This window comes from Phragmites australis, chromosome 1 (assembly GCF_958298935.1).
Source record: "Phragmites australis chromosome 1, lpPhrAust1.1, whole genome shotgun sequence".
NCBI lineage: Eukaryota > Viridiplantae > Streptophyta > Magnoliopsida > Poales > Poaceae > Phragmites > Phragmites australis.
Genome location: NC_084921.1, coordinates 15,151,038 through 15,163,479, shown reverse-complemented (window position 1 = coordinate 15,163,479; position 12,442 = coordinate 15,151,038). Strand labels below are relative to the sequence as shown.

General features: G+C 39.9%; 1 protein-coding gene across 1 annotated transcript; it reads right to left on the bottom strand.

Annotated features, from left to right (window-relative positions):
• Positions 1–8,709: 8,709 nt before the first annotated feature.
• On the bottom strand, positions 8,710–11,350 carry LOC133910954 (uncharacterized). Its single transcript, XM_062353195.1, has 5 exons — positions 11,117–11,350; positions 9,389–9,445; positions 9,235–9,282; positions 9,091–9,150; positions 8,710–9,003 (listed from the first exon to the last, which is right to left on the bottom strand). The coding sequence occupies exons 1-5, from the start codon at positions 11,162–11,164 to the stop codon at positions 8,941–8,943; spliced, it is 276 nt and encodes a 91-aa protein (XP_062209179.1). The 5' UTR covers positions 11,165–11,350; the 3' UTR covers positions 8,710–8,940.
• Positions 11,351–12,442: the final 1,092 nt, after the last annotated feature.

The window sequence follows — 12,442 nt, the reverse complement described above, 5'->3', positions numbered from 1 at the left end:
TTTCAAATGAAACACAATAAAGCACCATGGCCAGATTGTTTCCCAGCTAAGTTCTATTAGGTTTTCTAACACTTGATAAAAGGGGATCTGATGGCTTTATTAGTGGATTTCCATAAAGGAATACTACCTTTGCGTAGTCTTAATTTTGGAACAATAATACTTTTACCTAAAAGCATGGAAGCCTCATAAATTCAGTATTGTAGACCTATTTGTCTATTAAATATGAGTTTCCACATATTTACCAAAGTGGCTACTAACAGAATTTTTGGGGTAGCCCAAAAGGTAATAAGTCCAACATAGATGACTTTTCTGCTAGGTAGAAATATTATGGAAGGTGTAATCATATTACATGAGATAATACATGAGTTACATCAAAAGAAATTTAATGGAGTTATTCTCAAAATTGATTTTGAGTAAAGTGGTATTTTTTACAACAAATTCTAAGAATGAAAGATTCTCACCAACATGGTGTGAGTGGATAACATCTTTTGTTAAAGACGGATACATGGGAATAAAAGTGAATGACCAAGTAGGGTAAAATTTCCAAACAAAGAAAGGCCTTAGACAAGGTAACTCATTATCTCCAATCTGTTTAACATAGTAGCAGATATGCTAGCTATCTTGATAAGCCGGGCTAAGAGCAATGGTCAATTTGCTGGGGTCATACCACATTTAGTGGATGGTGGTATGTCCATCATACAATATGCGAATGATATGATCATCTTCATGGACCACAACTTAGAACAAGCAAAAAATATGAAGTTATTACTTTATGCTTTCAAACAACTATCAGGTCTTAGAATAAATTTTCACAAGAGCTAGCTATTCTGCTATGGTACAACAAAGGATGGTCAAGAACAGTACTCTCAGCTATTTGGATGTCATAGGGGTACCTATCCATTTAGGTATTCCAATGCATCATAGAAAGTTCTGCGATAAGGATTGGAGGATCATAGAAGAGAAATTTGAAAAAAAGTTGAGTAGTTGGAAAAGTAAGCATATGTCGGTTGGTGGTAGACTGGTCCTAATTAATTCTATGCTAACTAGTTTAGAAATATTCATGCTCTCTTTTTTTGAGGTCCCTAGAGGAGTCCTACAAAAATTGGAGTACTTTAGATCAAGGTTTTTTTGGTAGAGCGATGGCTATAAGAAAAAATATAGGCTAGCTAGATATGACATTTTGTGTCAACCGAAGGATCAAGGAGACCTAGCAATACAAAATCATGACATACAAAATCAATGTCTACTAAGAAAATGGTTGTTCAAGTTAATAAATGAGGATGGACTATGGCAGGATCTTGTGAGGAATAAGTATTTAAAAAAAACAAAACAATAGCTCATGTGGAGAGAAAGCCAGGAGATTTACAATTTTGGTCGGGATTCATGAATGTCAAAGGAAAATTCCTAAATTTGAGTACTTTTCATCTTAACGATGGAAACCAAATTCATTTCTAGGAAGATAAGTGGCCAGGGAACTTCACCCTAAGAGAGTTATGCCCTTCACTGTATAACACTGTTCGTAAGAAGAATACATTTGTAGCAATAATGTTCAGTAGAGTTTCTTTGGATATCTCTTCATAGATTGCTGGTGGGTAATAAATTACTACATTGGCATCGGCTTGTGGCTCATGTAATGCATATTCAATTGAACGATAATCATGATGTTTTTAGATGGGATTTATATTAGAATGGATAGTTTTCAGTTCATTTTATGTATAGAGCCCTTGTGAACAATGGTAATATAGAAGCGAACATGGTGGTTTGGAATATGAAGATTCCTTTAAAAATACAGATTTTCTTGTGGTACCTAAAGAAGGATGTTATTCTTACTAAAGATAACTTAGTTAGACAAAGTTAGAATGAGAGTAAAACATGTTGCTTTTGTAGTAGCAATGAAACCATTCAACACCTTTTGTTTTCAACTATCATTTTGCTAAGTTTCTATGGTGTGCAGTTCATATTGCCTTTAACTTGAATTTATCCTCCACTATGAACAACTTATTTGGAGATTGACTGGTTAGGAGGGGTACAAAGGAGAAGAGGTTGTTGTTACCTAGGGTATCTGTCTATGTTGAGCTTTATTGCTTAGTAGAAACGATATGGTTTTTGATAAATCACCTTATAAAACTTATATGCATGTACTATACAGAGGGATATATTAGCTCATGCATATTATAGATTTTTTTTCGAGTACTAGATACGCATACGCACTCACGTATACACACCCATGTGGGTGCATATTAGCGCACGTCTAAGTAATGGAGACATGTCTAACCTCACATAGCGTGGATATGCATTTTGACCACTGAACATACCGATGTGCATGAGATTTAATCATAGAAAAATGTAAGGACCCATGCTGAGTCTAGAACTCAAATCCGGATAGACACATTCCACTGAAAACCCCCTAATCGACCGAGAATGACCCTAATAAACTGAGTTATGCTATTATTTTTAATAGTAATCTATTGTTATCATTTTGATGTGAAAAACTATCGTGCATATATAGTTATACATATGGTAAAGTGTTAAGAGGATGGCTGCACTTATAGGACGGTAGGTAAAAGAGGTGAATAAAAAAGTACTCAAACCTTAGATGGATGGAATACAAGATACTCCATTCGATCATAAATACTTATTGTTTAAATTAAGATTCAGTCAAATTTTTAAATTTTGACTGCTAATAGCTTTCAAAATATTTAGTTTAAAAACATAAAAATTAGATGTGTAGATTTATCTTGAAAAATACTTTCATACTATTATATTTTTATTAGATATTATAACTATATTTTAATAAAAAATAATAATCAAAATTGTACATCGAAAATCATGAAAAATAAAAAATGACAAGTATTTATGACCGAAGAAAATATAAAACTTCAAGCACCCAAGATACAAACCAATACACAAAACAAGGATGAGAACGTGAGGCAAACCAGGTCACTGTATATTTCTTTTCTTCTTTTTGGGAGCGTGTTTCTTGAGAGAGAAAAACCAGTGGGACTTTTCTTATTCGACTTGCATGGGCATATCACCCCGCAACACCAACACTTCGCATGCAGTTCGCATCACCAACATGCTGGACTCTCCCTGCCTTGGCCGCGATGAAATTCCCGCTGCTATCTCTGATAATTATGCCAAAACTAAGGATCCTAATAGTGAAATCTCACCAAAAAAACACAGACAGTCCTAATAGTAGTGAATAGCAATGATATTCAATCCATCCACTCCCATGTTATGCCAGTTGAGCCCAGAACTTGAGGCCCATCGATAGCTATCATATGAGTCAGCCAAGTTCTCCGTTTTGCTTGAGAGAGATCGAATAGCCCAAGTTCTTTGGTACCAGAACCTAAAGGCCAATCGGCAGATGTCAATCTGTTGAGTACCAGCGGATTGCTGGGATTATGCTGTGAACAGGGTTGTCAGGATGAATCTCGATTTTATCGTGTGATTTTATTTTAACAATTTAAATTCACTAGTTAAATATCTATGCGTTACAACAAGAGCTTAAAATTTTCATAATATTATGTAGTTGATATGGTGAAACATATGCAAAAAATAATTTTCCTACAGGATCAACAAGCAACTCTCTCTCGGTCTTGTTCTACACAGCTTTGACAATTTCTTATCCAACAGCAACCGAAAAGAATGAAAATGGAATCATAGTCTGAACAGAGAAAAATTAAATTAAGAGCACATATCGTCATAGGTTAGGAAATTCAACTTGATGCACACACTGACGGATTTATCTATTGAAGACCTCACCGATTACGGACAAATGCGCAGAGCAACCATATACAGGGACTAATGATACATTATAGATCTTGTTGGACGAGAAATGATGAGGCTTGACACAGCCAATCCAACACCATACAACTAACTCAGCTAAAAGTAATAAAAGGCTCCAACTTATAGACCATCAAGCCACTGATGGAGCTTGGGCCCAATTCCAGCAGGAGCCAGCATAGTGGGCTGGGCCGGAGGGGGGGCAAATAGTGCTTACAAGGGCAAGGTGTGCCGAAGGACAGGGGCCACGGCCTAGTGTGGCCTCTATGAAGCGCTGCCACTGATCTGAGCTATAATTAAATCCAAAGTAAAAACTCATTTCAATATCCATCATGCTCTAATGGTCAGTCTCTTCACGTACCCATTATTCCCCCAAATCCATCACCACTCCTCTTCCCTGCTTGTCCCCATCTTCCTAGGTGTTATGCAGAATAGACCAAACATCCAGCCAATAGCACATTATATAGCTTGGTTAGCAAATTCAATAGCTCAATTTAATCAACAAATTGGACAAGTTAGTCAACACCACCATAGGCCATAGATAAATCCCACTAAAAAAATGCAAAGATCTTACGCCACTAAAAATCATAGGAGGATGGTTCAACAACATATAAATTATATGAATCTTACATGTCCAGAAAGTTTAGCGACCTAACCGACAACCAAATCGATATTTAGACAATCCTCAACCATATTCCCTTTATTTTGTTTCTTTTCTGATTTTCTTCCATGTTCCTATTCCTTTTATTTTCTCTCATCTCTAATAGCTTCCTTTTGAGGGGAATCGTGAAGGGAAAGGAGAGAGAATCCTGTCCTGGAGGGAATGACCTTGTGAATCTCTTCGTGGTGGTAACCGTAAAGGAAAACTGTTAGAGCGCTGAAGAGAATGAAAATCCCTTCACAACAGAAATCTGGATCGCGAAGAGAAACGTTTGACCTTAGTCTTATATATTAAAGCTCCAAAAATTAGAGTGATTATAGGGATCAAGGCACTGTAGCTACTGTCCATGACATTTAGCTACTGTTCATGTGGGTATACATGTATATATACGGATACGTATATGTATATATATATATATGTGTATGTATACCTGTATGTATGCATATATATATGTATATTTACATGTATAATATAATTTGTTTGGGAATTACAGAAAAATAGCGAAAGGTATAATAGTTATATTGATAATCGGTTAAAATAATCTAAAATGCACAGAAAAATATCTAAAAATCAAAAAAATATGAAACAAATTTTTTTAGGTTCGTATTACTGTCGTCTACATATTGAAATTATGTGCATGTATAAAAATAATATTTTTTCCTCATTATTAATTAAATGAATTGCGAAAGGTATAATAGTTATATTGATAAATCGGTTGAAATAATCTAAAATGCACAGAAAAATATCTAAAACTAAAAAAATATGAACAAATTTTGTTAGGTTCGTATTACTGTTGTCTACATATTAAAATTATGTGCATATATAAAAATAATATTTTCCCCATAATTAAATGAATGTGTTAAATATTAATAAATTCATAAATAAATATTGAGATGCCCAAAATTGGTGAACATAATTTTTTTAGATTTCTTTTGTCATGTTCTGTGATAAAAAAAACAGGCGTGGCATAGGCGCACCAATCCGCCTAGTTTGCTAATGTGTATCCAGTAGACGCAATTATGATATCTAAAGTTGATTTAGGACAGATTCAATTCTCCTTTCATCATAATAGGACAAGATAACGATCATATAAAAATTATGTACTGTCAGCGCAATGCATATTGACCCGGTGCAAAAATAATATTATATCAACCCACTTGAGGCAGAATTAGCATTTTGACTTGGAGATCCAGGTTGGAGTTCCATGTGATGAGTATCATAGTGAAGTTTGTTGGTTTGTCAATGCCTATCACCACAAAGCAGTGACAGGTGAGATAATCATCCAATAATAGGGCATCACTTCTTGAACCGCTGATTATATCCACTTATCTCTAGACGATGGCCCTTTCAGAATTGATCAGAATGGTTTGGCTTCCATCCATCATAAACTAAAATGCAAAATTACTTCATATGTAGATACCTGGATATAGGTTGTATGATCCTGTATTTATCAGAGCCAGTCCTATTTACAGAAGTTATTATCACTATCTTCTGCCATTTGCAAATGTTGTATACAGGTTACAATGTATATCGTAGAATACTCAGGCAAACAACCAATCAAGAAGGGGGGAAAGCACTGGAAAAATGCAGGTTCCTCAATAACAATAATCACTCAAATAATAGAATGCACCAAGATCTCACAATATTCTTTACGCAAACTGAAATTTTTGGCATCGGAGTTTGCTTGACGTGAATCCGATGCCAGAGAAGCTTCATGTTCAGAAGGAGGGCCGGATCTTGGGTGGGATCCCCAAAGGACATGGCCGCGTCACCGCGGTTCCTTGGCTATCCCTCGTCCAGGAAACCTCCCCTGAGCTCTTGTTCCCGATGCCCGATGGCGATGACCTTAGGCCTTGGGGCCTCGATCCGGCAAACCAGGAAGAGAAGGGTCGGGACGCTGAGGTCCTCGATGACATTGATGGCAAACACATGTGAGGATCGGTGATGTCGTAAGAAGGGGTGAATTAAGGTACTTAGAAACCTAAACTAAATTGACTCTAAAAACTTCACAAAATAAATCTATCTCAATTTCTATCTAAATGTGCTCTATGTTTATCTAGTGTGTCTACTCTACCGCTCAAGAGGATTGCAAACCTACTCTAGGAAGGTAAATTGCAAGCATATAAATGCGAAAACGAAAATAGGGTAGAGAGACAAATTTGGCACAAGGAATTATTATCCTGTGGTATCGATGGCATAAATGTCACCCCTAGTCCACATTAGAGCTCCATAAAGGATATGCTCCTGGTCGCTAAGTCTCTTCCGGTCATGACTCTTGAGCTACCAAGTCACCAAGACAAGGTCTAAAGCACAATGAACCACCAAGCCACCAATACAAGGTTTCACCACTAGCCTCTCTTCTGGTTACTTGCCACCGTGATCACTTCGGAGCTTGAGCCACAAAAGCAAGGGCCTCTGTGTCCTTGTACACATGTATTGTCGTAGCTCCATACCAAGTTGAGGGGTCAACAAGCTTGAGTCACAAAGGTCCAAGATGCCAACGAGTTACCAAGACTCCAAGGTGTCGACGTATTGCTTAGTATAAGCTAGGATCATTCCTTGATCCATTCTTCAAGCTGCAGCACCTAACTATAACTCACTCTATACCTATAAGCACTAAACACTCTCTAATCTCGTGCTTAATTGTATTAGATAATCAATTTAAGAATTTTGGTGGCTTGAATGTCTTCTCAAGTATATATGAGCTTCCTCTAGACTCCAGCAGCATGTCACACCTTCAAATGACTGAGTGGAGGGGTATTTATAGCCTCAAACCCGCCAACTAGCTATTTTTCCAATGACTTAGAAAAGCTATTAACACCGGATGATCGGTGAGAACAGTAGTACTAACACTTGATCATTCGGTGAGTACAAACTTAGAAACTAGTTATTGGAACTCCACTCAATGCCTCTGTAAATACCGTCCACTCTGGTGTGCCTTCAAATCCATCACCGGACCTCTCGGTGAGTTATCTTGAGCCATCCGAGCTTTTACAGTCTCTCTGTGTAAAATACTCTGATGCATTTATCCAGTGTTCATTCCATTTACATCGGACCATCCGGTGAGTTAAACATTCTCTTCTCTTCCCTAGAAATGCTACGATGCAACCATCTCTATGATCACCAGACTATCCGGTGACTTGATCTTCATTCTTCAGCACTTGCAGTCATCTTTTCAAGAAATGCTCTGATGCTATACTCCGCTGTGCACAAAGCAAGCATCGGACCTTCCAGTGGGTTGATCTTTAGTCTTCTACACTTGTATTATTCTCTACACGAAATACTCTGGTGTTATCCAATGCAGATCATCGGACTATCCGGTGAGGTCCTCAGTATTCTCCCCCTTTATCAAAAATACTTCGATGAGTTCAACACATAGAGCACCAGACTATCCGGTGAAGTTATCAGTCTTCACTTTGCCTTTGGATACAATACTCCAGTGACTGCAAAACTCGTCTAGATCAGACCTTTAGGTGGGGCAAATCTTCCTAGACATTTCCAGTTCAATCAAACATTGTCCTGACTACGGTGACCTCTTGATGTATTACATTCATGAGACATACTGACATATATTCTTGATAAATATGTTAGTTCCAACGACTATGTTATCATTAATCACCAAAATCATAATTATAGCCTAATAGAATCATTTTCGCTACAACGCAACCGAATCTGAAGAGGAGGCAACCAAGCTCGCTTTGATTTGACGAGGAGTCGCCCAAGGTCTGGCGGTGGGGCGACTGCCATCGCACCTGCAACCGCCTTTGCCTCCCGCGTCCGCCGCCGTCATTGGTGTGCTCCTGGATGGACGAGATGCTGCCATCAGGGGATGGAGCGGAATTAGGGGAGCAATAGAGGAGCGAGATGGAAAGCGACTAGGTGGGGGTGCGAAATGCGACAAGGGAGCAGGCGCTAAGCATGTAGGCCTCACCTGTTGGACGCTTGGGAGAGGAGAGAGATAAGATGAAAGCAAGATAGTTTGTCTTTGTGTTGAAATCTCTACATATTTTTTAATTAATAGAGTTTGAATCGATTATACGATTCTAACCGGCGGAATCTACGATCTGACGATTCATATAGTTATGATCCTACCATTTACAATCTTACTAAGGGACTTTCGATTCGATTTAGAATACGCGGTTTTAACAACCTTTTTCCGGCGACCCGGGTGAGATGCCACGACGACAGTGTCAGCGACAGCAACAAGGACACAGGGTCATGCAGCCTATCGTCGGTTGATCAGCCCCATTTTCTCAAGGACATGAGCACAATTACTCAAGAAAACAACCAAACGAAAATTAAGGGGGCGGCGAGTGAACTATCTGATCCATTTCACACGACTCCACAACGACGGTAGCATGATTGCATCCCCGTTGGTATTTTTACATGCCCAATTCGCTGCAACTCCCTCTACGACCGAGCGACTCACATCCACAGCACCGTTCGCCCTGCGCAAGACCGTCGACGCCGACGCAAGAGCCGGAGCACGCCAGCTAGTCCGTCCCTCCCGACGCGCACGCGGGCCTTCGCGGGGGAAGGTGGTGGTACGCGGTCCGCTTCACAGATGGAAAAACAGGCGCCCGTCAGAGCCACGACTCACGAGGGTGCATACGGATGGGGAGATCGAGGAAGCTTTTCCATACCTGCAGCTTAGGCTTCAGGGGCTCCGCGGGGCCCTTCGTGCTGTTGTTGCTCGCGCCTTGCTGCAGAAACACAATGGTACGGTACATGTTTCAGACTGCAATCGGATCATGGATTTTACAGGGGTGGTTTCTTTCATTCGTTACCTTGCCGAGGACCCAATCAGCGGAGTCGAAGTAGGCACGCTCGTGGCCCTGAAAAACAATGCGCAGGCAGCATCACGATATCAGTTTTTTTGTATTTCCTTGTAAACTTGACCATGCATTCGATTGTGTACATGCTGATTTGAGATGAACGAACCTTGTTGATGAGGGGTTTCTTCGGAGAAATCCCTCCGTACTTGTTCTGGGAAGATGCCTGCAAACAAGAATAGGAATGCGTCATCGTTCATACCGGAATTCAGCTCAGCTCTTAGATGAGCAGATGGTTTCAGTTTTACACTTCTGCCACAACCGCAGCCTACTAGTTCGTTGAACACGACATAAAAAAAATCATATAATAGACTTTTTTGAGAAAAGAAAACTGGTAGCCTAATATGATTATCACGAAACCATTGAACTGGCCAGGCCGGGCAATAATTTAAGTCACGTGCTAATACGGCAATGCTCTTGACGGCAATAGGAAACGGTAAAGCCGGTCAACATGTGTTTTCTTTTCCTTTTCCCTTTGCCACAGTGGTCCCTCAAATATTTCTAGCCACACAGGCCAGCCAAGTTGCATCACCAAGTGCTCCTGTTCCGTCCATTTTTCTTGACAGGATGTTGTGTTTGTTCAGGACAACGATGCGCTACCCGCAATCCTATCGTCGTCGTCTCTGATCCCGGCGCTGAATGGGCTCCGAGAAGGTTGGATCCTGATTGGCCAACAATTCTAACAAGGATGATATTTGATCGGCCAATAAGTGTATGAAGGATGATATTTGTAGCTTTGCAAAATTTTCTCTTTTATAATCCGAGATGGAAGAAGGACAAAATAACTGTCACATCGGTCTAGATTGAGCACAGGTGGTAAATGTCAGTTTTTCGGCAATTGACCCTCTCTGCTCGCAAATCATACAATTCTTTGGGCATGTCTCTTGTAAAAGCATTTCGAGGCATGCAATACTTAAAAGCATATTACATCATGCTCTGAAGTTTCACATCTCTGAGGTCAGAAAACGTACTAACAGCACTGAATCAACACTGGAAATTCAGAATCTAATACAACTTCTTTTCCGAGAAGCCACCTGCCCTTTTACCCAGGGCTCTTAGGTGTCGACCAAAGATCTTGGTTGGCAGCAACTCAACTGAAATCCGAGGACCAAATCAATTGAAGTAAATTCAATGAATTTTCCGGGTTGACCTATAAAAGTATAAGTACCTGGAGGCATCATTCGCCGCAGAATAATCCGTTTGAATGGACGGCCTACAGAGTTTGAATTTTGATTTCTTCTCCCTCTTGGAAACAACAACAGCAAGACCAAATTGTTATCCTCCTCTCCTACTTGGTTTCTATCATGTGACCAGTGCTCAAATGGTACGTGATATTTTGAGTTTTTTTGTTCTGTTCATCTGGCTGGAATCAATGTGTTCTAAACAGGATAAGACATGTAAATCTAAATTTCTAATCTGGCTTCATCTCGACCATGCAATGACCGTTCAAAAAACCAGAAGTCCAGAAGGCCTATGGAATGATCATGCCATTTGAGCTGGCAGGTTATGAATCCTTCTCGGGTATTCTTTTCACAGCTTCTAGCTATTCTGTGAGGCATAGCTACATAAGCATGGAAATAAATATCTAATTCCACCGGCATGAGAATTTTCTAAACTTTTCTATCTTGTTTTTTAAGAGCAAATGACCCAATTTGCGCTCTCGATCAAAACACACTCCCGCGTGGCAAGAAGGAAACTATAACTCTTCTTGTAATCTCTGAGAACAAACAAGAACTCTTACTGACATGGTTGGACGATATTTCTCTCTATGTATGTAAAAAAACTCAGTGGAATCGCAAGAGAAAGCATGGAAGCAGCATGGAGATGAGATGAGTACCTCTACCCTCTGTGGAGCAGCTCTGTTCTTTTCGTTGGAGCTTGCCATCTCCAAGACAGACACACGGCCCTCCGCTCCCTCCTCCAACAAGCTACCTGCAAAGCAAAACTGAACTAGAGAGAGAACGAGGGGAGAAGAGAAGAAGAAATGATTAGTTTTTTCAGACCTGTATCGCAACTGAAGAGAGAAGATATATGAGGAGATCAGGAGGTAGGTGAGTAGGTTCAGAAGGGCGGCAACCTGAACCCCAACGAACCAGAAAGACGAGAGACGGAGAGAGACAACGGGCTGACCGAGGGAAAGGAAGGAAAAAAGATGTGATCTTGTGAAGCTTGTGCGTGTAGAGGTGTGGGCCTTTTGATAATAATACTAGTCTCCTCTCATTGATATATATATATATATACTTTCGATTTGATCTATATTATTTCTGTTATAACTAAAATATATACTACGTTCTAAAATATCTATATTATTTTTTAATATGTATATATTATTTTAAGATATACATATTCTATTTTAATATCTATTAAAAGAGGAGTATATACGTTTAGAAATATAGAAAAAGCTATATATTTAGCACGGTTGCGGACGGATATCACTTTCTAGGAAGGGAGGTGGCGACTGAAACTGAAACGTCTTAAAAATCTTTTGGCTGAGAACGAAGAGGTGTGCGAGCTTGGTCATACACATGGTACGTGTACGTCACGCGGCTTGGTCGTGCAGCGTGCATGCAGGTGGCCTGGCCCGCATGGAGTACGCGCCCCGCGACGTGCCAAATCTTCTCAGCTCTCAAAGGCGACGGCGTGCCTCCAGACGGAAGTGTCGCGAACGACAAGTGGCTCCGGTCGCGGGCGGGCGCCACGGCCGCGTGTCCGGGCCTCCGGGGCCGTCCGTCGTGCTGCTAGGAGTTGCGCGCATGGAGAAAAGGGGCGATTGCCCGACATGATGATATGCATGGGCTGAGACCTGCGAGGTGCGCGTGTTAGGACTGCCTTTTTCAGCTATTCTTCTCCCGTTTATTTTTGTGCAACCCTTGGTGAATAGGGTCCGTTTGAACAGAACGTGGTTTTAAAACTTTGACTAGCCGAGAAAATAATTATAATTGTTAAATTTTGGTTATTAATTTTATAATAAATTTTAATTTCTTAATAGATCCAAAAGATAGAAAAGTCTGTCAAAACTTGTTTCTCAGTTTTTAATTCATTTTAGCCGTTGCCGCTTCCTCAGCCAGTCAAAAGATATCAGAAACCGGGATAAAAACTAATTATTTAGATAGCTTCCGATTTTTTTAAAAAAAACTAAAAAAAGGCCTATCTAAACGGGGTA